We start from the raw sequence: 25,082 nt of genomic DNA, 5'->3' as shown, positions 1-25,082 counted from the left end.
GTTTTTCCTCTCTCTTACGTTATAAAACCTGTCAGCCGTTCTAAAGCAACACAGGAGAAAAGTATGAGCATATGCTCCATCTGTCGTACATGAACTACGAATAACCATCAATGAATGCTTACCGTTTCCTGTGACACATCAGGACACTTAGTTCGTCGCGGTCCTTTTCTTCTACCGAACGGTCAGAGTAAAGTTCACTGACTATCCCCTTCCTGACATGAGTGGAGGAGATTGGCCGATTGATCACTCCTGTCGCTTGGACAAAACTGGTCAATCTCCTCCACACATTGGTCAGGCTGGGAGCGCCATTCACCATGAGAAACAAGTAGTCTTTTGACTGTGTGTTACAATGGAGTGGTCTGCGGATAATGCAGAGTAACAAACTATTAATGACTGTTAGAATACTACCCAATTCGATAATAATGCTTACCTAATTCCATTAATATACCCTTGGATGTGTTGCACGGTCACTATATATAAGAAAGCAAAAGCGGACCCATATGTGGAACAACTTATTACACTTTTCTTGGTATCAAATTGTTCCTCTTGCCGTTATGCATGACGTTTGATGGTTTGAAAATTGCAAAAGATTCAGTAGTAGGGAGCAAGAAATGAAAAACTGAGGTGTCAAAAAAGCATGTCTTACCTTTAAAACGTCTGGACAAAAGAGAAACAAGGGAAGGGGGTCACGAGATATAGACTTAGTGAAAAACAATGGAGATATTATACTTTTAATTTCTTTATTCCTCACAAACGTTTAAGTTAACCTCATAACATGTGCAAACGTGGTGTGGGGAATCACATGTTATTGGTGGCAGCGTGGGAACATCGTACGGCGCATGAGCAATACCGATATCTTAGTTCTACTAGAAGGATAATAGCTAGAAGGAGCCGGAGCACGGAGGTGATAGACCTCAGTGAGTAGATCACCTGCATGTGCTCAGCGCATAATTTCCTTAAATTGCCGCTGACCAGTGATTTTTCAAAGTTTGAAATTAGGCCGTTTTCAAAAAATTCTCACACGTTCGTGTAACAAGTTAGAGCTCTGATACTTTGTATCTTGAGAGAACCGCAGTAGAGCTTTAACATACTGAAAGCTTATTGGTTAAAGTCAAGGTCACGAAATTGGTGGCCGAATGTTGAAACTTTGACAACGTATAACTCCTTTGCATTACACTTAAATGATATGAAACTAACACAACTAGTAGACATTAACAAGGACAACATACATATGACGTCATAGCTCATTTGCATACATAATTAGGCATTTATAAATTTTTTTCTAAAAAACACTTAAAAATCCGTAAAAAATTCAGAATAAAAGATTCTTAAACTAAATTTCATGTGTGTAATAGGTCTTATTGATACCTTTCAAGAGATGTGCTTGGTGTTTCGATAGAAGTTCATTAAAGGGCCGAAAACTGAAGTTATTTTTTTTGTTTTTGTTTTTTTTAAGGTAACTTGTGTACCTTATATCTATGAACCTTTAACTTAAATCAGAAAACGTTTCCTATGAAAAAGATAGCTATTATTATGTTCTACACAACAAAGGTACTTTGGTTCCCGTAAGACTAAAATCAAGGTAGTTAGACGCGTTTACGTCGTGTGCATTTTTGCGGAAATGTGATTTTCGACCGCTTCTGAAAAATCAGAGTTTTAATATTTTTCAAATCCGTAATGATGAAAAGAAAGGCCTCTTCGACACCAATCCATACACCAAAAAGCATTGGCATAGCACTTTAGGAAAGCTTTCAAAAATCGAAACCTAAATTTGCGGAAAAACGCACTTTCCAAAAAAAGGTTAAGTGAGCGTAACTCCCTCCGAATTTGACCAAACTCAGATTCCTTCACAGGATCATCCTATTTTCCCATGACACATGTGTACCAAGTTTGAGCTTAATCGGACTTAAAATAAAGAAGTTAGAAAATAAGGGTTTCTTAAAAAAATGAGTTTGTGTCACCGGTCACAGTTTCCTACACCGTAGTACCCATTTGCGGCCGATTGGATAATTACCCCTCAAAAATAGCCCCGGGTAATTTTAAATATATCTATCTTGTAGAGCTTGAAACGGGCTTTTTCCGTGGAACATGGCAGCAAGGAGATATCACGTGTGAAAGTCATGTGTTTTTTTTTCGCGAAATTTTCTTCAACAGCCCATAATTTTTTCAGATCACGTGGGTAAGACTTCAAACCAAGACCTTTATGTAGAGGGGGCAAAGACCTTTCCAGTGATACCAAGAACATCCACTTTTGACTTAAAACAAAAAAGCAGATTTTCGAGTGTGCATTCGTCCGCAGTTCCTGGTTAGGGGTAAAATCCAGGCTAGGGTTAGCATGCAGCTAGGGTTAGGGTTCAATCCAGGCTAGGGTTAGTACGCAGTTAGGGTTAAACATGGCCTAGGGTTTGAGCACCCTTAGGGTTCAGCATCTAGCTAGGACTTTGTACTGGTTGTTATGAACACAGTGGAAAGTACTACTATTACTGCTGTTGTTGTTATGTTTGAATTGTTCGGGGACTAGCGCGACTAACCCTGAGAGGACTGCCTTCATGATCACGGTATTTGTGCAGCTGGGCTAGGAGGCCCGGATTCACTTTATTACAAAAAATAAACAATTTTAACTTACCTTTACAAACTATACCTTGTGGGATGTGTTTTCGGCACTCGAGTGTGTGGGATCGGCTCGTGCTCTGATCCGAGAGAGCGCTTGCTGAGCTCAACTCTCGAGCGTTACAAATTCCTTTTTTTTTCTATTTACATAACGATGAATTAACTCAAATCAAGAGAGGCTCAGATTCAAGCTGCGAATAGCCCGTACAAACTCCCCGGCCCCAGCACTAAGCGGTTCCCTTCCGCAGCTAAGAGCCAGAACGCTCGCGCAGTCACTCGCCGCTCGAAGCCGGTCCGCTCTGAAAGCAATAAACAATAGATTTCAAATCCTTATGATCTAGGTAATTAAGGAGAGAGCTAGATCTCTCTATCTATTTATTGATGTTTACATTGTTATCGCCAACCTTTGGCCTTGGAAATGGCACAAGATGCCTTTAAAGGCCCAAAGGAAGTTGGTGCTCGAGCGGTTATGAGCAACTAAGATCTCGTGGTCGCGTCCAATGAAATATTTGACATTTCGTACAAAGTACGTGACGACATGATCAGGTTTCGATTCATCATCAAAAAAATATATATTTCTATATTTCCATAGCGAGTACTTGGCTATGGAAGTCAAATGGTAAAGAAGGAGACTGGCTTGGTCAGACTGAGGGGAGTTCGTGATTACGCCAACGTATGACAAAGGTTCACGAAACCCTAGTTGTCTCGCTAGCACAGTCACAAAGTTCCACAGTTTCCTAGCAACCGGACAGAGCCAAAACAGATGTTTAGTGTTCTCTACTGCTCTTCTATCGCACGAGCGACAGAAGGAGTCGGGAATCACTTGCCATTTAAATAATTTGACTGCTGTTATGAGACCTGAATGGATGATTTTCCAGTTCAGGTCAGCGATCTTGTTGTCAACTGTGTTGACATAAAGTTGTTTATAAAAATTCCTTATATCAATATTATTCCATTGCATGAGTGGAGACACATTATTCATTTTCATTATGGTAGTATAAAAAAATCTATTTGTCTGTTTTAGTAAGGTCTTGAAAATCGGAGATTGTGCATCTCGGAACCCATATTCTTGGTTCACGAGAGTCAAACCCGGATGAGTTGTCTCGATACGTCTCCGCCACGTGAGTGGAAGACTCCGCAGGACAGTAGATATTTCTTTGTCCAAGCGGTTGTCTTTCGGAGGGTCTCCAAACAATTCCTGGATCGCATCCCGCGGAAGAAAGCCGGCAATAAACTGATAACTGACGTCTTTTACGAATAAGATTTCATTTGTGATGCAGTGACCAAAATAGATTGACTTTCCGGTGGTCAGGTCTTTAATCAAAGGATTATCAAACAATGGCGCTTCAAGAATCTGGTCTATCGTCCATGAACCATATAGAGTACTCAAGTGTGACGTCACGTTGTCCCGGCGACGGATTTTTGCGTTCTAAACAAACCAAGATGGCGTATGACGGCCACAGTGCATGGGTCATTTTTCTTTGGTTTTACGCAAATAACTCTGTTTTTTAAACTTCTTACTATAAATAGTGTAAAGATATACTTCTAGGAATTGGCATTGTTCACTCACAATTAGGATAATTCGACATTTTGTTGTGTTTTTCGAGCGTTTATATTACTGCAGAATTCTGCGGCTCACTCGAAGCCAAATCAAAATGGTTAACTGCTTCGTCCCAGACTGTAAACATCACTCAGAATCACATACCTGCACTTTCTTTACTTTCCCAAGCAAGAAGAAGAACTTGGAAGAACATAAGCGATGGATTCGCTTGATCAGGTATGAAACATGTCCTTTTTTTTTTTACCTCAACACTTGTTTACAGGATGCTAGCTCGACCACAACACCGAATCGATGGATTACTTTCCATATAGCAATACGGTTTATCGTATAAACACATTTCCTGATCGAGATTTTATTAACTAAGTATTTGTTATACATGTACTTACAATATTTTTTGTTTTTTGTTTTAATTCAAATAGGAGAGATGACAGACAACCAGGTGCACATTCACGTGTGTGTAGCTGCCACTTTAGAAATGGCCAGAAAAGCTTTGGTCCTGAAATATTCGAGAGAAATGCAGACAAGCTATTTCCCTGCCAAGATGGACCCCCAAGAAATAAAAAGAAGAAAAGTAGTCCATTAAAAGAAAACCAATTAAACATCCAGGAAATTTTGGAGGAATATCAGGAGCAGCAGAACAACAACAGTGCATCAGATACATGTGATACTAAAATATCAACAAATGAAGTGCTATTAGCAGCAGAATTGGACATGGTCAAAAGAGACTTAGAAGAAAAACAACAATATCTTAGTTATATGAGCACACACTACTCTGTGTCAAACTTAAGTACAGAAGTCATTAGGATGGAGACAGGCTTACCAACAGGGGAAGTGTTCAATATTGTAGTTAGTTATGCTGCTAGGTTTAAGGATTCTATAGCATATTTTTCTGGTTGGAAAGTTGATTCACTAAGTTTTGAAGACCAGATTTTCTTGACACTTATGAAATTACGTCAAAACTATACTAACCTCCATTTAGCCCAGCTTTTTTCCTGCAGTCATAGTACTATTTCTAATATTATCATAACATTTGTCCATGTTCTACATGAGCTACTCTTTAAAGACATAATGACAACCATTCCATCCAGAGACAAGAACAAGTTAAGCGCACCTTCTTCATTTTCACAATTTATAAGTTGCAGAATTGTTATTCACTGCACAGACATAGAATGTGCAGCCCCAGGTTTAATGAGTCAGCAAAGTTTGACATATTCAAGTTACAGGGGGATGAACTCTTTTAAAGTTTTAGTGGGCGTGGCCCCTAATGGAGTCATTACTTTTGTTAGTAATTGTTACCCTGGGTCCATTTCAGATAAGGAAATTGTCAAGCAATCAGGCTTAATTAACCACATGCAAACAGGTGACTTAATTCTGACAGACAAAGGCTTTTTAATTCAAGATTTAGTACCAAAAGGAATATATGTCAATATACCACCATTCTTAGAACATGGTAAATTCACAGAAAGTGAAATTAAAGTAACTAAGTCAATCGCAAGATGCAGGATTCATGTTGAGCGAGCAAATGCCAGGCTCAAGGATTTTAAGATATTAACATTTGTTCCACCATATCTCAGGTGTCATTCAGATAAGCTATTTCAACTCTGTGCTGCATTAGTAAACCTTCAGTTCCCATTAATTAAGGAAGGCTGCACAAACTTTGAATTTGAGTAATATATTTAATTTGATAACTATTAAGAACACCTTTAATTAAGTACCATGTTTCTAGCTATACTTATCCTACACATTACATAAACTTCAACTATAGGAAACTTATGAAAATTTACATGAACGAAAAATAGCAAAAAAATGAATATTCTTTCAGTTTAAATGATTTAGTCATGATCACATTTACATACATTTTTAAAAACTTAGATATCTAATACATAGATTTCTTAATACAAGGACTGAAAAACTACATAAACAACATGTAGTTATAGAGTGAAGGCATAAACCCAATGAAATAGATATCAGACCCACACACAACAGAAGCCTCAAAATTCCATGCATTTTTTCTTTTGCATTAGAATGAGATTTTTCCATTGGGTTTAGTGTGTTCACTCAAGTTCTAAAGTTCTCCCTCTAAGATTTTGGGAAAAATGTGAAAAAAATAAAAATCTACAAGAATATCAATATTGTTCAACCATGATGGATCCCTCTTGATATTGAGTATGGCAGTTTCTTTGGTTGTCCATACAACAAAATAACAAAATTCTCTCTGTGTTAAAAACATCTGCCCCTGTACTTGGTGCCAGTAAACATGGTCAGTCTTCAGCTCATACTTCCCATCATTATTCGTCTTCAAACAGAAACTATCATTGGTTACAGCTTCGGCTATCATGCAGTTTCTCTGGGTGTAGGGACATTTCACCTCAAGCACATGCTTTCTGCCCACCAGTCCATCAGGGGAGGCACCAAGTACCCCAGTCTTGTCCAGCCAAACCCCGGTTTCCTCAACAGGAAGTCCTGTCAAAGTTTTAAACGATTTTACTGCCTCGCTTTCATTGGTGACTCCCCAAAGAACAGCCTTCACTCTTGAGACATCATACTCTCCCAAGAGCCTTTTGATGAGGGATGGTGTTGCCCGTTTTGCATTCATAACACACCCAAAGTTACTAGCAGTAAGACGCCCTTTACGTACCAGGTGCCACAATGGGTTGTCCCTCTGACCCTGGCTACTTCTGGCTATTTCTCTAATTATTTCATCTGACACTTGCACTTTTTCCTGTACAAATGCTATCTGTTGCTGCTGCCCTTGGATATCAAGAAATTCTTCGGAATAGATGATTTCCTCAATAGTTGGAATGGGTAACATTCTTGGTGGGGCAGGCTCAGGTCTAAGTATCCAGCAAATACCAGTAAATTTGCCATAGCCACGAAGTTCTGAATATAAGTATCCTCGATCCTCCTTAGTTGGTGTTCTTCGCAAAGCAACATAATCTTTACTAGGTGGAAACATCTCTATGACTGACAGTGGACTCGTGTTGTCGGTCTTTTTCTTTCTCCAAGAGCATTCGACATCTGTTCGGCTTAGATTGTGTATGCCATGGATGAAGAGCGCTGCCGCATGACTACATTTGTATTCTCCTCTTGGGCATTCACACTGCGAGGATCTGATCTTATTATTCTCGTCGAGATAGATCTGGAATTATTATAAAAGTGGAAAAAGATCAAAAGGGTATAACATTACGAAATTATTAAGCATAAGTGGTTTCAATGACTATCGTGACGATCGATACTGTCAATTGAAAACACATGAAGTCTGATAAACAGCCGATTTTCCTCTAGCAAAAAATGTTTTTAAAGCTGATTTCCCTTTGTTGATCAATTGTTTGAAGTTTTCATAAAAGGTATGGCGATTGCTAATCCCAATGCTCATAGTTAAGCCGAGTTAAGCGGATAATAATTGTTGTTTTACACATAAAATATTGTGACAGTCTTACCGTGACTTTATACACTTTGTTCTTCATGCTTGCTTTGACTTCACCTCTTAAAACACCCTGATCATAACTAAAACTTTCTACATGTGCAGATTGGTAATGATTTTCACCTCTTGATATAGATTTCTGCTCTTCTACGAAGAAGGAACTTAACGATGCGATCGAGAGAGACGCCATCTTGGTTTGTTTAGAACGCAAAAATCCGTCGCCTAAGCAACGTGACGTCACGGCTTGAGTACTCTATTCTTGACGTGGTTTCGCGCCCAATACAATCCAGCTGATTAAAAGTTCCTTATAAAATGGAAGCATCGTCCTGAAATCTATGTGGAAATAGATTGAGATCAAACATTCGAGCACCCAGATTCGTGCCGACGTATTTGCCAAGGAAATGAAAAGCCAAGTGTCTCCATTTAATTAGCAAGTCGTCGGACAGTAGTAATTTAATCCATTTTAGTTTAAGCGCTTGACTTTTTTTAACAAAGTCAATAACTCCCTGTCCGCCGAAGTTGACAGGAAGCCGACAATTATTTTTCTTAACTGGAAAGTTGTGAGAGCCCCAGAAAAATTGCCATAAGGCAGATTCTAGGGCTTTCACAACCCACAAAGGCATGACAAGATCTGAAGCAATGTACCACGAAGAAGATGCGGCAAGCTGATTAATCACACGGACTTTGCCGCGCAAGCTTAAAGTGCCTATCACCCTTCTGACAATATTCACAGTATTGATTCTCCGTGGGGTAAGATGTGGAAAAGCCCTAAAAAATTTCAGTTTGAGTGCGGCTCCTTGAAGTTATAAAGGTTTTTCTATGCCATATGCTAATGTTGTGACGTATGAGGAGTAATCATTTAATATACAAAACATTACTGGCACAGATAAATTAAATTTAAAATATGTCATTGTTTTGCCCATTGCTCTTATAGAAATTATTGCAAGCTATTTTTCACATAGAAGCCGGTGTTTCGAAATACAAGGAACAACAAATAACCATAAATGCCTCCTCATACGTCACCTGCATTAGCATATGGCATGAAAAAATCTTCATAACTTCAAGAAGCTGCACTCAAACTATAAATGTTTTTTCAGGTTATTCGACATCTTACCCCATGTAGAATTAATACTGTAAATATTGTCAGAAGGGTGATAGACACTTTAAATCTCTCTTTAAATTTTCCAGGTCTGGAACGTCTTACAAAATTTGTCTACTTTATTAGACCAATTTTCTCGGTCTGTGTCGGAATTTCCGACCCACAGGCCGAGTACCTTGATTTTATCTGAAGTCCAAGTTACTAATAGGCATTAATAGGAACTTCAGAGTCAGGAGCGATTTGATTTCGCAATGAGCCGCTTAACAGACCTTCGTATTTTGATAAGTTTATGCGAGCGCCGGAAGCGCTTTCAAAAACATCCAAGAGATTAAAGCATTGTTTTACGGATGCCATATCTGAAAGCGTTGGAGTTGTGTCATCTCCACATTGCGAGATAACACTACTCGTGTTTGCTTTCGGTAATGAGATACCGCGAATGTTCGGATCGTTGCGAACCAAACAAGCAAATGTCTCAGCGATCAAAACATATAATAAAGCACTAAACTACGACCCTGTCTCACACTGCGGGTGAGAGAAAAGGGTGCAGAAATAAAACCATTCACTTTAACACAGCTTGAAATATCGGTGTAGATGGTTCGAATCCAATGAATAAAGGACGGGCCGATGCCAAAGGCTTCTAAACATTTAGATAAGTAGCTCCAATCAACCCTATCCAAGGCCTTCATTTGGTCGATTGACAGGAATATCGCCGGGATATTTTCGTCGTTGGAGTACTGTATTAAGTCCATTATCAACAACAGATTGTGGCCGATATTTCTACCTTTAATGCAACAACTTTGATCTACATTGATTATTTCACCAAGGACCTCTACTAGCCGTAGACTTAGAACCTTGGTGATAACCTTATAATCTAGGTTACACAGGCTAATCGGTCGCCAATTGGCGATGTGAAGCCTGTCTCCCTTCTTGAAAAGTGTTGAGATAAGAGCTATACGCTGAGACGGTGCGAGTGAACTCGTTTCGTAACAAGCATTAGCCATCTCTACAAGATCAGAACCTAATATATCCCAGAAATGTTGGTAAAACTCGGCAGGAAAGCCATCCGTACCAGGGGATTTATTCTTTGCGAATGCCTTTACTGCTTTAGTACATTCTGATGGGGGTAATTTACCCTCGCATATGTTTTTCGCATTTTCAGTGAGTGTGTGTTCTAAAAAAATTCAGAATTTCGTCTTTTGTGATCAGTCGGTTCGGCCGAGTATAAATTCTTGTAAAAATGTACATGTTCGTCAAGTATCTGGTAAATGTTATCTGTGACAGTTCCATCCTGTTTCTTGATGGCTCTTATGAGGGTTTGATTTCCTCTAGATTTTTCGAGGTTTGCGAAATACGAATCATTTTGCCTCGAGTTTCAGTCATGTCAATGTCTCGTAGTTTAGCCTTCAAATCTTGAAAGCGTTTTACGTCCCCGTTGCTATTTCTTCTCTCAAGTTTCCTTAGTGTATTTCGTAATTGTTTTTGTAAGAGGCGCTTGTGCTGTTTGTTTGCTCTAGAGCGAGCACGTGAATGCGAAATACATGTTTCGGAGCTTGGATTTTCCCGAATCCCACCAATCCAGGAGGGATGGAAAATCCGTCTTTTTAGTTCTCCAATCGCTCCAGAAGATTCTGATTTTGTCATTAAAGGCTTGTTCAATTAACAGTGAAGTGTTTAATTTCCACGAACCCCGACCGCGAGGCACGTTTCCAAATGACAGGGTCACGTTTATCATGTTGTGATCCGGTGCCATTGGAAATGGCTGGATGCCGCCGGCGAGAACATGATTCTGTTTAGTGGTGTCTAAATAGAATCGATCAATTCGGCTTTTCGATCCGTTCGAGGAAAGTAAAGTAAAGCCTTTTGAATCTGGATGAAAAATTCTATAAATGTCTGATAATCCTAGTGACTTTGTTATGTCACGCAATTGTTTGTTTGTTGAATCGGAAAAATTTCTTACATAATCAGTATCAAGAGAGACATCAGTGATGCAGTTGAAATCACCGCCTATTATATTTACGCAGGAATCATCACCAGTATCCACATAGTCAGATAGTGAATCAAGAAACACACGTCTTCGATCAACGTTCGACCCTTCAGAGGGGGCATAAACATTGACCAGCTTCAAGAGCTGATCCATGAATACTGCTTGAACTTGAATAACTCTGCCGTCCTTGTCGGACTTTGTTTGCTTTATCTCAATGTCAAGAGAGCGGCGAAATAGTATAGCTACTCCCGCTTCCCTTTTAGAGAACATACTAAAATTATGCTTCCCTCCCCACTCCCTTCCCCACGAATCAATATCTAAATCAGTCCCATACGTTTCTTGTAAATAAAATGTCTCCAGTTAAATTATTCAGTGAATCAAAAATCGCGTGGCGCTTGATTGGGTCTCGCAAACCGCGAACATTTATGTTCGCGACGCGCAGATTGCTAGAATTATTTAGTTTAAATTAAAGAATGATAAATATTGGCTTACTTTGAGCTTTTTCTATCTTTTTTGAGCACCACTTTCGTTTTTGACGGCGAAGAAGGCGATAGAGTTCGCTTAACCGCCCTGGTTGTGGTAATGTCCATTGACTGCTCTTTATTCGCTGTTGCTGTATCAGTTACCGGTGTTACATTTGATTGTTGCTGTTCTTGTTCTTGAGCGGTTTCTTCTGTTTTTTCTGTGTTTTCTTCTTCGTTTTCCTTTCGGTTCTCGTTTTCCTTTTGGTTCTCGTTTTCATAGTCAGACTTCGACTCCGAGTCTGACGGATTTCCTTCGGAATCGGGTTCTGAATCCTCGTTGTTGTCGTCATCTTTCTCATCTTTAGCCTTGGCTTCTTGAGTTTCTTGCTCATTCTCGCGTGTTGGAATGGTCTTCCTCTTAGGGCATTCTCTGCTGTAGTGGGAAAACCCACCGCAGAACCCACAGGTTTGGATCTGGCCCTTATGCGAGACTCTAGCTCTGAAAGTCCCAATATTCAAGAACGATGGAATGGCATTGGCGACTTCCATAGCTACAATGCGCGAGCCAGTCTCGATGTTGGTTCCATCATACAGTTGCCGTTTCACTTCAATGATCCATCCATACTCTGCCATGGCGTTCGCTACGACTTCAGAAGCCATCTCCGTTGGTAGGTAGTGGACATACACGTAAGTTGTTCTATATCCAAGTGGACGCGGCTTGATTTTGGACCCATTGAGCTTAATGCCTTCGTGCAGAAGGGACACGACGATCGATTCGTTACGCAGAGTATTGTCCACATTATTTCCAGGCATGGTCTGGATGCATTTCACAGCATCTTTAGAGATGTTGTGGCATAATGCCTCGATAAACTGTGCCTTATCAGGCATGACCGCTAAAATTGAAGCGTACTGTTGTTCTCCGTTTCAGTTTACTCATCTCGCTGTTTCTTGGGTTGAGACCAGAAGATGCGATGGCACTATAACTCGCCATTTTGAATAGATATAATCTTATAATATAGAATTGCAATCGGGACAGGCACGGGGGTTCAAAATACTGTAAAAAAAGAGCTAGGTCTTCATGATCACAATGAACCTCCCGCGTCAGGTAAGTTTTTTTGTTTTTTACACGCGTACAGAAAGGGATTTCTGAAGCGTTAATACTGGAGGGTACTACTGGTACGCCAACTATGCTGGGGTCGTGAGCCCCACCTCCAAACCAACAAGACGGCATCACATTGACACAAAATACAACCAGCATGACTCATAGTGGAGACAACTGGCATTCCATGGTGCACAAAACCGATTGCACCCACAACTCATGCTGGGCAGGACTCATCAGCATGTCATGACACCACCGTCAGAACTACTACAACGAGTGTTCCAAACTGCATGGCGTCGCAACTCAAACAGAAAGAATACATTCAATGCGCAGCGTCGCCAGTGGGCACCAGGCTCATTGGGTATTCCTTTAACTCAAAAAGAACAAAATTAAACAGTCACAACAAAAGAACGGTTCATCAGGCGACCAACAGAACCGCCAGCTCCTCATTTGCGTTCAAATTTGCGCCGGCCCGAGCCGGACTTGCAACGTTTGAACGCAATGGAAAGAATGAAGCGGAGGCGGCCTTGTATGGAGGCAATGGCAGTAGCCGAACAAGGTCGTAGGCCACGGAAACGGAAGTCGTTTCGTTGTAGCCAGATGGTGTGTTTGGCCACATGCACCATGTAGGTGTAAATGGGCGGGACACGTTCTTGTTGGGTAAACCTATACAAGACACGGCGCTCGGTCAGGTCAGGAGCATCGGGCAAGCCACGATGAATCACTGAGGACACCCAACCAAGCGCACTCTGGGTAAAGGGACAACCAAAGGAAAGGTGAGGAATGTCCTCACAAGGATGACCGCAGAAACATGTTGGATCCACGTGATTCCAACCAAAGCTGGAAAGAGGTGCCGTAGTATAGAGGACCCCGTGCGCAATCTTCCAAGCGAGGTCAGTGACCTGCCTGTCGATCGCGCAGCAGTGGACCTGTTGCCAGGCATCAGGCCACACTACGTCAGGGTAGACGGGCGTGAACTTCACGACGCAATGCGGAGGGCGGCTATTCTTTTTCGCCAGCAACTCGTAAGCACCTTTCACAGTCAGCGTCGCCACAGAGGACGGGCTGACTGACCGGTTGAAAAAGATATCGTTTCGACCAGCAACGATCCCTCCATCGAGGGCATTCCAAGCTTCCACGACGTCCCGGTAAAAGGGTGGCAATGAGGTATTTCGTGGTCGATAGGGATTTCGAAGGAAATCCCTAGGCAACTCACCCATGAAATATCGAAAGAAGGCTTTCCACTTCGGGACGTGGAGTCGAAGAATCTTCTGACCCATTGTCCATGGAATGCGAGAACCCTATACCTAAAGCAAGGGAACCCGATTCCTCCCTCCGTGGTAGGTTGACAGACCGTAGCGCATGCAATCAATTCCTTCTTGTTGGACCACAAGAACGAATGGATTGCCCGGACAACCTCAACGGAAACCCATTCTGGCACAGGGAGCACAGAAACAGTGTACCACAGACCCGACAAAGCAAGGGCATTAACGACCAGGCTCTTTGCACGGAAAGAGAGCTGTCGTTGACGCCACGAGTCCAGGACATTAGTCAAGGACTCGATTCTGGGACGGAAGTTCTGTTATTCTAAATTCTCTGGACCAAGAAAAGTACCCAAAGTAGGAAGGAAGTCAGAAGACAAGCGAAGCTGGACAGGGGGATCAGTACGATGACGCCATGGACCAAGCCACAAGCCCTTGGACTTAGCAGCATTGATCCGCGCACCTGACGCCTTTTCGTACAGCCCATAGATCTCAAAACAGGCGAGCACAGCATCATCAGAAGCACAGACAATCGTCGTGTCATTCGCATACTGTGAAATCACTGCTTGTCGGTTAGGATCCGACGGTAAGGGGACCCCCTTAATCCTGGTACAAGATCGAATGTTACAGGCAAGCACCTCAGATGTCAGAACATAAAGGATAGCGCACAATGGACATCCCTGGCGGACCCCTCGAGAGAGGTCAAAGAAATCAGAGATGTAACCATTGGCAATCACTGCCCTAGAAACACCAGAATAAAAAACCCGTACCCACCCAAGGAATGAGGGGCCCAAACCCGTAGCAGAGAGCTTACGGTGCATAAAGGACCAGTCGACCCGGTCGAAAGCCTTTTCTTGGTCCAGAGAGAGAATACCCAAGGGTATATCTCCAATTGTTGCTTAGGGAATAATGTCTCTCAAAAGAGAAACATTATTCCCAATGAAACGGCCGGGAATGCCACACGTTTGATCTTCCGCCACAACGCTACCTATGACCTTAAGAAGGCGACCAGCGATACATCTGGTCGCAATCTTATAGTCGACATTAAGGAGCGTTATGGGGCGCCAATTCTTCATATTCAAAGGACATCTACAGGCGACGCTGTAAAGAGATCTCGGTAGAAATCTTTCCAGGTCGCCAAGATGTCAAACATGTCGCGAAAGACTTGTCCATCAGGTTTGCGGACAGCAGAAATGTGCTGTCTACGCCCCCTACTCTTCTCAAGACGGAGAAAGTAAGAGGACGAGGACTCGTCATCTTCCAATCAACGCGCGCGCGCATTGACCTGGGCAGCGCGAGCTGCATCCAGGTCAAATGGGCGAAGTTCACTCTCCAACTGTTTCATGCGAGAGAGGACAGAAGTCCGACCCAGATCGAATTGGGACCGGAGAGGCCAGCTCATCCAAAAAGGATTGACGTTCAGAGCGCCTTTTACAAGCACGTGCCTTACGGTAAGTAATAGTGGCGTCCCTGATCTTGATCTTGCCCAGATCCCACCACGTTTGAAGGGAAGGGTACTCGTGGTGACGAGTTTGCCATTGCCCCCACAAGGCTTCAATGAGGTCCTGTTACTCGCGCTCATCCAGGATGGATGTGTTGAGCTTCCAAAACGAAGGTCCCGGTGCGATGGTATCCGGGACATGGAAGCTCAGAGTGATGGCAGAATGATCAGAGTACGGGCAGGGCACGATGTTCGCCCCACCCATCTCGTGGGCCCACTGTTTCGGAAGAGGATCAGATCAATTCGGGAGGAGATAGACCCATCTGGTTTCGTCCACGTTTAACCACTGTCACGAGGATGGTGTCTTCACGCATCATGACAGTCAGCATCATTCATCAAGTCCAGGATTGCTCCCGAACTCTCAGAGTACGTGCTGAGGGGGGCTGATCCCTTGCGATCAACACGACGGTCCAATACAGAATTAAAGTCGCCCGCGAGTATCACAGGAATACCCAGGTCGACTGCGTCTTGTACCTGGATGAAAAATAAATCTCTGTCAGGATTACGGTTTGGGGCGTACAGAGAGACGACCCTAAACACCGTGACCTGACAAGAGAACTCTGCTTGAACCCACCAACCAACATCATCACTCCAAAGCCGAGTGACTTGGAGAGAAGAGCGGTAAAGAATGGGCACCCCACGAGAACGATTTGTTCCAGGGGATGAGGCACATTCATAGCCGGTGGAACGAAACCAGTTGGACATTTTGTCTACAGAGACTGCATGAGTCTCCTGTAAACAGACAATGTCCGGGTGATGGTGTGATAACCACTGTCTGAAAGCATCTCTCCTAACATCTTGACGTAGGCCACAGATGTTAAGACTCATGATGGAAACTGCCATCGAAAATTGTTGATGGAGCGCGAGTACCAGGCTTTACGGGGAACGGTCCCGGTAAGTCTTATTCCCAGCTGGAGGTGGTGAGAACGGGGGTGAGGGAGTGTCACCCTTATGGTGTCGACGCAGTCCAGATGCAGATGACCGACACGGTCGGTCTACCGCAATCACAGGCATCTTGTGCACACCAGGACGGGCCTCAAGAGACTGCGATTGACTGGACTGGATTAAGGGGGTGTCAAAAAGTGGCTGCGAACAGTCCCCCGCAGGCCCCAAAGACCCCGAGGAATCAACCTCTCGACCAACTACCAGGTCCTCCAAGCTGTTGACAACCTGGACAACACAGCCCAGGGAAAGCGCCGCAAGCTGGGAATCACTGACCTTGGGAGCCAAGGACCCAGATGGAATGGGAGTACTAATCTCCCCAAGGGTAGAATCACCCACACTGAACGAGGGAGAGGGAGAAAGGGGCAATGGGATGTTCTCCAAAGTAGCATCCCCCACCGTAAAGTCAGTTGACACAGGACTCCCACTCTGTCGAGGAGAATAAGAGGGGGACCCGCTGGGGTTCGACGGACACCCTGTATAACAAGGCCTCTCCTGCCCATGATCGTGTTGTGGAGAGGACACGCGAGAACTGAAAAGTGGCCCCGTCTGGGAGACCATGCCACAATGCAGCTCCTCCTCTTGAGAAATAGCCATGCCTGAGCCCTCCTCAGGGAAGTGGGCGACAGACAAGGCATCTTCCAACATTGGAGATGATACTACTCTCCTCGGGAGGGGAGGGGTAGCCTCTCTACTCGCACCACCCCTCGACGGTGTCCCAGGGCCATTGGCACTATTTCTTTTAGATAGTGGAGGGGAGGACAAAGCCTTTTCCTCACCAGACCCAGAGGACGATGACGAATCCTCACTGCTGTCATGGGGGAACTTAGTGGGGCAATCCCGAGCAAGATGACCGGTGACTCCACACCTCCAGCACTCCCCTGCCCTAGGGCAATCCCGAACCACATGCCCATGTTGTCGACAGCTATAGCAAAAGGTAGGCTGCCCATGGTAGAAAGTGGAAAACCAGAAACCCCGAGATGAGGGAGGGGCTCCCGCAGCTCAATTTTTGCAGTGTGAGAACCAGTCTCGCACCCAAAGACCTTGTTATCAACGACCCTCTTTACCTCCACCACCCTACCATAGTGGCTCAGGAGGGAAACAAGGTCGTTGTCAGGTACCTCATACGGGAGGCGATGGATTTGGTCAAAAGTCCAATTCACATCAGCCTCCCTCAGGGAAAAGAGGACCCCTTCACAAGTAAGCCCCCGACAAAGGACCTCGTCCTTATATCGGAGGCAAGAAAAGGTGACACTCACCTCAGACCCCACGGGCTGAATACAAGTTTCTTTTGCACTTGTCAAGGCTCTGAGTTGCAACCCAAGCCTGCCATAATAATGTACTCCTTTAGATCGAAGCACTCTTCTTATACATTAAAAATAGAAAAGTCTTTAGCTTTCATTATTTTTGTATTAAATCATGTTTTGTGACAGACAGTAGAAAGAGTTTGCCATATGCATTGTGTTTTTTTAATTCTTTATTTATTTTATTTTTTAAAAGTTAAGGACCAAATAAAATAGATTTTCCATCTATCAATCTTACAAAAATGTATAAATGTATTCAAGGACTGTAGAGATGAAGGCCTTTAAGGAATTTTTTTGACCTTGGTTATGCAATTCTGAGATCCTAATCCATCATGTTTATGGTAGCTGCAGATATTTATCCTTCACATTGCTTAATAAGTATACCCCATATTTTAATTTTAGAATTTCATTGTTTTTATACACAAATTCAGTGGATGAGATGGTTGTTAGTAGTATGGTTTTGCCTTAGACACACTGTTGTACTTATTTGAAGAATTATTAAATATCAATGCCTGACTCTAGGTCAATCTTTATCTTCAGCTCCAGGTTAAATTTATTGAAACAGCTCTCATAATATTATATTGGTAGCTCTTTTGTTAAAGTGCTACTACGACGAAAATCGCTCGAACTTGGATTCAGCTGAAACTTCCTGAGAATACTCTTTAAAGGTCCAATAATCACTGTATGAAGTGTTTTCTCGATATTCAGTACGAAAGTATGATATTTTTACGATTATTGTTGGAGTCTGTGACGTCATACACTCAACATCAAACATTGCTACATATATTTCTTTGTATATAAATCCTTAATTTATTTTATTCCTATGAAGCCCAAAGGGTGGCTAATGTGCTTATTTCACATTACTTGTGACCATAATTTATATTTTGGGGTGTTTGGGTATTTCTTTCTCTCTTTACTACTGATATTTGATCATAAACTACAAAGCAATGTATGGAGCGATGTTCGATGTTGAGTGTATGACGTCACAGACTCCAAAAAATTATCGTAAAAATATCATACTTTCGTCCTGAATATCGAGAAAACACTTCATACAGTGATTATTGGACCTTTAAAGAGTATTCTCAGGAAGTTTCAGCTGAATCCAAGTTCGAGCGATTTTCGTCGTAGTAGCACTTTAAATAATTTACAGTATCTGATTTGATTAAATACAGAAGCCAGAATCATATTCTTATCAGAATTATGTTATCATCTTGAATGAAAAGAGGAAAACAGAGTTTCAGACCTTATTTAGTCAGTTTCGTTTGCATATAGTATAATTTCAGTCTACAATAGGCCAAGAAAAGTAGAATCTTTACTCAAAAAGGTTTAATCCTATTACAAAACAACAAAACACTAACCAAAAAAAGCAGAGAGCTTTAACTAGTCTTAGGCCTAAAGGTAAAATGCTATTAATGAGTGATTAAATAAAGGAAAACAAGTCCTCTTTGCTTTAACTGAAATATTGTTAAAACATATAAAAAGAATTAGTGTGTTATTATATTATAAGTGTGTAAATTATTGATAATCAATAAACTTTTATCTTATGGTTGTTCTGATTTCATGGCAGCATTGTAACCTTCCTTCTAGTGGTCTTACACTTTATGCAAAATAGATGAATTCATATTAAGTCATACATGTAGTATATTCCCAAAACCCACTTTTAGCATGTTAATATTGATAATGTTGATGATTCTATTTATAAAAGGCTGAAACGGTTTAATGATCGACCTGTTTTTAACTGACTTCTATGATGAAAATAGGTAAGCTTAAAAGTTATTTATTAAATAAATAGGTTTGGAAGCAAGCACTTAGTGTATTTTTTGATGATTTATTATCTGACAAGAAAAATCTAGTAATGTTGACTTTAATAACTTTAACTTAAAAATAAAGAGTTAACATAAAGTAAAGTCATTAAGGAATATTTTCACAAAGCGTTTAAAGTTCTTCGGTCTCACTTCTTCCCTTCCAAACACTGCATGCATGCAGCATGAATGCTGTAGTTTGGAAGGGTCTAAGCAAAATACCTGTATGGTACACAATAATAGGAGGGGTGTCGACAAACCATTGACCCTACCTTTTGGACCCTCTTTCTGGACCTGAATCTGGACTACCATCTGGACCACATAATGTCAAATGATTAAAAACAAATCATAAAATACAAAAGAATGGTAGAGATAATTAACACTAAGTGCACTTCACACTTATTCCATTTAACTTATTTGAAGTCATTTGACCATTATGTAACTCTTATGATAACTACCAACATGCATCAAAATCTTAACAAACAAAATAGCTGCATTACCCTGTGGACGGAGGTCGATTTATTGTTAGCTGAGAAATAATAATTAACAGAACCAGACAGTACTCTGGCTACTGGCACCCATGACTATGTAGTTGAGAATTAATTCTTGTAAATGTGAAAAAGTGAGCTATTGATATTCACAGTAATTGAATTAAAGGATTTTAACATTTTGTGACTGAAAGGACTGAAAGCAAACAAACATCTGTTGGAGTAAACACTTTTGAAACAGGCTAAAAATAGGTTAGAATGTATTCATCCACAATTGTGGACAACAATGGTGGCTACTGGTACCTCTGTACACAGGGTAAAGAACTATGTTATTAATGTAATATAACACAATAGCATTCATATTACATCTCAGGAACCATTTGTTGTATTATTGGACTTGCAGCTTAGCACCAAAGTAGAATCTATAATAAATATTATTCTTTTATTTGATGCATTACAGATGGAAATTAGTTAGAATACAACAGCTCTAGATAGGATATTCCTATCGCACAATCTTTTTTCAAGTAAAGGTTTAAATAGCTGTACAGCAATATTTAAGGCTTATCTAAATAATTATATTCAGTGGAGGATCCAGAGGGCTCCAAGGGGTGGACTGGACCACTTTTCAAATTCAAAATGTAATTGTCTCACGATTTACACATTATACAGCCTGTTACATTTGAATGGCTCCCCTCCCCCTTTGAAAATTCCTGGAGCTACCACTGACAAAGAATATTTATCGCTTTCTTAAGGCCTGGAGGCTACTGAATATTTGTTATGAATTTTAAAGCCTAGAGGCAAGAAAGTCAGTAGTTTCATGTTTAGTTGAAAGATAATAGTCTTGTTCATTACGTCTTATAGTGTATTCAGAGTCGAGCTGATCGGCAACACAGTCAGGAGGACCATCTCTCAGGAGCTGCCCACAACCAAAACACTTGCGGATGTTGCCTTTAATTTCAATTAATGCATACTCCATCCCAAAGATCGATTAAGTCGTTTATCGGTGGCTGCAGAAAAGTGTTTATGTGAAGTTTGGGCTCATTCGGCCCAGGGAAAACTCCTGCAATGATCATGTTTTCTGGCTTAAACCGCTGTTCCCGTGGAAGATTCATTACCACAAAATAGATAACCCCAATTCTATGTAGCCCGTGCTTTGTAGGTTGGAACCAATCAACATTAAGCATCAAACCAAAGTTGTTAGGAATGGAAAGGAAAGGCTCACCATCTACATCTTGAAAATCCTTCCAAAGTTTTCCCTCATATACAGTAAAAACCCGCACATAAGAACCACTATTTTCTGAGTTAATGCTAAAGTGGTTCTTGTTTAATTGGTGTTTAGTGAGAAATTAGGGTTAGGTGGTTCTTAACTGGTTCTTATTTACAAGGTAAGAACAATTCTATTACAGTGTACAGTTGAAGGTGTTTTTATTAATAATAAAAACAATAATACTGTATAACTTAACTATATATATAATATATAAATAATATAAATGATAATATAAGTAAAAAATAATATAAAAAATAATATTACTTAAGCAGCAGTAAGGGGGACTCGCGGCCACCCCCCGGAATTACATGGGTATTCCCCGCGCTCATGTACGTGCGTCGGCCGCGGGTATTACCCGTAAGGTCGTTCTGGGTATTACCTGCGTAATTCGATTCGAAAAGCTCTCTACGGGTTTTACTGGTGCCCCACATTACTAAGTTAAAATATTTGTCTTACATACAATGCATGAATGTAAAGAGTTCGTTTATGACTTCTGTGTAAAGTGTTTGAAACCTAAGTTTGTTACCCCGCCACCAAGGAAGTTAGTTTGTTGTGGTAAAAAAATGCAAATAGAAGACGACACGTCAGCACAGTGTTACGAGTGTGGTAAGAATATTCGTAATGCCGTACCAAATGCCACCAGAGGGCAGTATTACGCCAATGGAGGTCGTAAGAAAACACCTTGTAAGAGAATAAAATACTTTAGGCACTGGATGAGTCATATCCAAGGTTATCGACCGGTATATTTAGACAACGAAGTAAAGAAGAAAATCATAGACCACTTAGAAGAGCAAACCCCGCAAAGTCTACGGAAAACGTTGAAAAAATTAAAGCTAGGAAAATATTACAAAGCTATTCCCTATCTTTTGTCTGAAATTACCGGTAAGTCTATTCCCGAGGTTTCTGATATGACAAAAGCCGAGTGGATGTTTTGTCGGTTGGATAAGGATATTCCTTATTACCCTGACGTAATTTATGAAATATTTTACAAAATAGACCCCAACCACCCACTGTTAGGATGGATTCCGAGAAGATAAAAATGCAAAACTGGCGTTGCCAGAAACCCCACTGGGGAATGCATCGCGCAGAACGCCAAGCTATCCCCAGTGGGGTTTTTTACATTTTGGGCTTACGAGGCTTATTTCATCCCGCGCCAGAGGCCCTCTAGTACACACATATATTTTTCTTGAATTGCATTTTTTATCTTTTTTTTACGGTTGCTGTAAGTGGGGGAGGCTTTTTTTTCCACTCACAGCAACCGGTCCAAATGTGTCTGCAGCGAGGCTTGAACTCGGGACTATGGGCCTCCCCAGATCCAAAGTCTACGATCACAAGCGAACGCCAGACACACAGGACGCTTACGTATGTGAAAATTATTATATTTAATCTGCATAATTTCTAGACTGACGTTCGATATGTAAATAGAATCCTGTCACGCTCTTTTCAAAGCAGATGTTTACTGAGCGAGTTTTCTTTGAAGCTCTTCTTTCGCTTCTTGGTAGATCTTTTTGCGAGATTCCTCGGAAAGATCTTTTACGACTGTTTTTTTGTTCCTTATGTCCGACTTTAATTTCTCGTACTTTTCCTCTTCGGCCAGAATAAGCGAGAATTCTACGTCGTCTATCTTTCTGTCACGCAAAGCCTTTGAGACAAGATCGGTAATTGTATTTACTTTAGCCCTTGACAGAGCTATTGTCGTGTCATGCTTGGATATTTTGCTTGACAACTGTTTCATAATGCCCGTAGCAACGGCTGAAATAATACCACAGGCTGCCCCAATGCCGGCCAAGGGAACTCCAACAATTATTCCCGGTCCAGTAAGCGAAGTAGTAACGCCAGAGCCCGTTAACACAACAGATTTGGATCCTGAAGTTATCGCAATTTTATGCAGCGTACTGCGGGCTCTGACGTATTTCTTCCTAACTTTCACTCTGTGAAAAGCTGGGTATACGAGTCTTGATATTCTCGTATACGAACTCGTATATTTGAAGAATACGTAAGTATACGCAAGTATCCGGTAATCGGATATCTAAAGTGTAATGGAATATGCGATTTCGTATACTCCCGTATTCGGACTGTTTTTCCCTGTCATGGAATATCAGGGGTCCCGGTACGAAGCTGATACGTCTAGTATCGACTTCGTATTCTCCTTGATTTTCCATGCCATTCTAAGTATTTGAGAATCACGTATCTTGTATTTTCCGATTCCCCGGGTTTATATCTCGTATTCTCAATGAATCCCCATGCCATTCCAAGTATTCGAGAATCACGTATTTTATATTTTCCGATTCCCCGGGTTTATAATTCGTATTCTCAATGATTTTCCATGCCATTTCAAGCATTCGAGAATCACGTATCTTGTATTTTCCGATTCCCCGGGTTTATATCTCGTATTCTCAATGATTTCCCATGCCATTTCAAGTATTCGAGAATCACGTATTTTATATTTTTCGATTCCCCGGGTTTATATCTCGTATTCTCAATGATTTCCCATGCCATTTCAAGCATTCGAGAATCACGTATCTTATATTTTCCGATTCCCCGGGTTTATATCTCGTATTCTCAATGATTTCCCATGCCATTCCAAGTATTCGAGAATCACGTATCTTATATTTTCCGATTCCCCGGGTTTATATCTCGTATTCTCAATGATTTCCCATGCCATTTCAAGTATTCGAGAATCACGTATCTTATATTTCCCGATTCCCGAGCCTTTTTTACATTTTGGTTTCATCAAAAACATTTTTAATGCAATCATATAATTTTTGTGAAAGATAACTTTAACATGTTTTACTAATGAAATTTAAGTATTGATGAAAACTATAAAATATATAATTGAAAGTTGCTTTCGTTTTCACTTTTTCTTTGGTTTTTTGCTGTTTTGCCGTCTTCCAGCGATTGGGGTGCTTGTTTTGAAGGCGCCGGGCATCTGCTCTGGTGTCTTGGGGTCAGGAAGGGCTAACTCTTGTTGAACTGTTCAAAAAAAAAAAAAAAAAAAAAGGAAATTTACAGTTCCAAAAAGAAAATAAATTAGTTTGCACGTCAGGGACAAATGTTCTATACAATAAACCTGACTAACCTTGAGAAAATGATAGTTTCTTTTTCTTGATATGTCGGTCTTCGCGTACCTCTGCGTCTGATGATTCATCTTTTGAAAACTCTCCTTCTCTGGCAAACTCTTCCTCGCTCTCTTCTTCCGAGGAGTATGTCTCATACTCTTCATCCTCTTCATCCAAATCTTATGAAGAAAATATAATTCATTATTATTTAGCGTTTGAATGATCAGTGAATTTTTTTTTCTGATCATGCTTTCAGATGGCGCTCAAGACCTTTAAGATCACTCTTCGCGCTAATCAAATTACGCCACGCGATGATTTGTTAATGTATAATGAGCAAAAACTCTCTAAATATACAATGATTGATGGCATTGAGGATTTAGAGTGATGTTTTAGTTATTACGAGATAATTTGTTCTAAATGTCTTTGTTTGGGGGGGGAGGGGGGACATTATGACATTGACTTTCAGCTTCCTACAACTTCCTTCCAGCTGACAAAATGCGAAGCCATTGAATATTAGATAATCATAAACAATCATGCATAATAATTATGCCAATAAACAGTCAATTAACTTGTATATAATTACTATACCATGTGCCCCTTTTCCTTTCAAGAATGGGCTCTTCGGAGAAGAACTTCTGCAGCTGCTGTCCTCATCCTCCATATGTTGAGTTCTTGTTTCCTGCGGGTGTTTTGGTCGGTTGCGCTTTCTTGTTAAAGGCTGTGGGTTTTTTCTTGAGAGGGATGGTCTTCCCCCATTTTCCAGATCTCTTAAGGTTGATGCTGTGGTGCTGTTGTGATGTTGTGGTGCTGTTGGTTGACGTATTGAAGTTTGTCGTTGTTGAGAAACAGCCCATGCTGGAGGTCTTGATGGTAATTTCCTCGTACAATTTGCACCCCTCATTCTCTTGTTTTTGAGGTGCTTTGATGTGCTGTCTTTCTCCTTAACTTTTTTCTGTAAAGCTTCGAGGAGGCTTGACAGCTCAGCACTTCTCCAGGATGGACTACGCACGACCCATATCCCTTCCTCATCTCCATCTTCCTCGTCGCTCATATAATTATGGTCTATTTCTGACAGCCTTTCTCTTTCCGCTTCGTTTGCCACTTTCATCCTTTGAACATATCGCTAAATGTAGAAGGACACAAGAAGAAATATTTGTTGTATTAAACATATAATTCTTTCAGTCCATAATATTAAAATGTTCTGTTTTAATAGGTA

The 25,082-nt window shown here is 41.2% G+C and overlaps 2 protein-coding genes across 3 annotated transcripts; one reads left to right on the top strand and one right to left on the bottom strand.

Annotated features, from left to right (window-relative positions):
• Positions 1–4,265: 4,265 nt before the first annotated feature.
• Positions 4,266–5,842, top strand: LOC116286789 (uncharacterized). Of its 2 annotated transcripts, none has more exons than XM_089034580.1 (2): positions 4,266–4,387; positions 4,594–5,842. In XM_089034580.1, exons 1-2 carry the CDS (start codon positions 4,266–4,268, stop codon positions 5,840–5,842), a joined length of 1,371 nt encoding a protein of 456 aa, XP_088890706.1. The 2 variants fall into 2 exon arrangements, with proteins under 2 accessions (XP_088890706.1, XP_031549228.1); XM_031693368.1 differs by having other exon boundaries at positions 4,591–5,842.
• A 191-nt stretch (positions 5,843–6,033) lies between these two features.
• On the bottom strand, positions 6,034–7,836 carry LOC116286787 (uncharacterized). Its single transcript, XM_031693365.2, has 2 exons — positions 7,612–7,836; positions 6,034–7,310 (listed from the first exon to the last, which is right to left on the bottom strand). Exons 1-2 carry the CDS (start codon positions 7,783–7,785, stop codon positions 6,237–6,239), a joined length of 1,248 nt encoding a protein of 415 aa, XP_031549225.1. The 5' UTR covers positions 7,786–7,836; the 3' UTR covers positions 6,034–6,236.
• Between the last annotated feature and the right edge of the window lie 17,246 nt (positions 7,837–25,082).

The sequence above is a fragment of the Actinia tenebrosa genome, unplaced genomic scaffold (genome assembly GCF_029948245.1).
Source record: "Actinia tenebrosa isolate PJP-AT-01 unplaced genomic scaffold, QUT_ActTen_1.0 PGA_scaffold2__45_contigs__length_23673736, whole genome shotgun sequence".
In the NCBI taxonomy this organism is placed as follows: domain Eukaryota; kingdom Metazoa; phylum Cnidaria; class Anthozoa; order Actiniaria; family Actiniidae; genus Actinia; species Actinia tenebrosa.
Note: the sequence above shows the minus strand (reverse complement) of the source record. Positions and strands in the feature narration are given on the sequence as shown.

Coding starts and splice junctions, on each gene's coding strand:
- LOC116286789 (XM_031693368.1), top strand. CDS start 4,266: ATGGTTAACTGCTTCGTCCCAGACTGTAAACATCACTCAGAATCACAT. Junction 4,388..4,590: donor CGATGGATTCGCTTGATCAG/GTATGAAACATG, acceptor TAATTCAAATAG/GAGAGATGACAGACAACCAG.
- LOC116286787 (XM_031693365.2), bottom strand. CDS start 7,785: ATGGCGTCTCTCTCGATCGCATCGTTAAGTTCCTTCTTCGTAGAAGAG. Junction 7,311..7,611: donor ACAAAGTGTATAAAGTCACG/GTAAGACTGTCA, acceptor TAATAATTCCAG/ATCTATCTCGACGAGAATAA.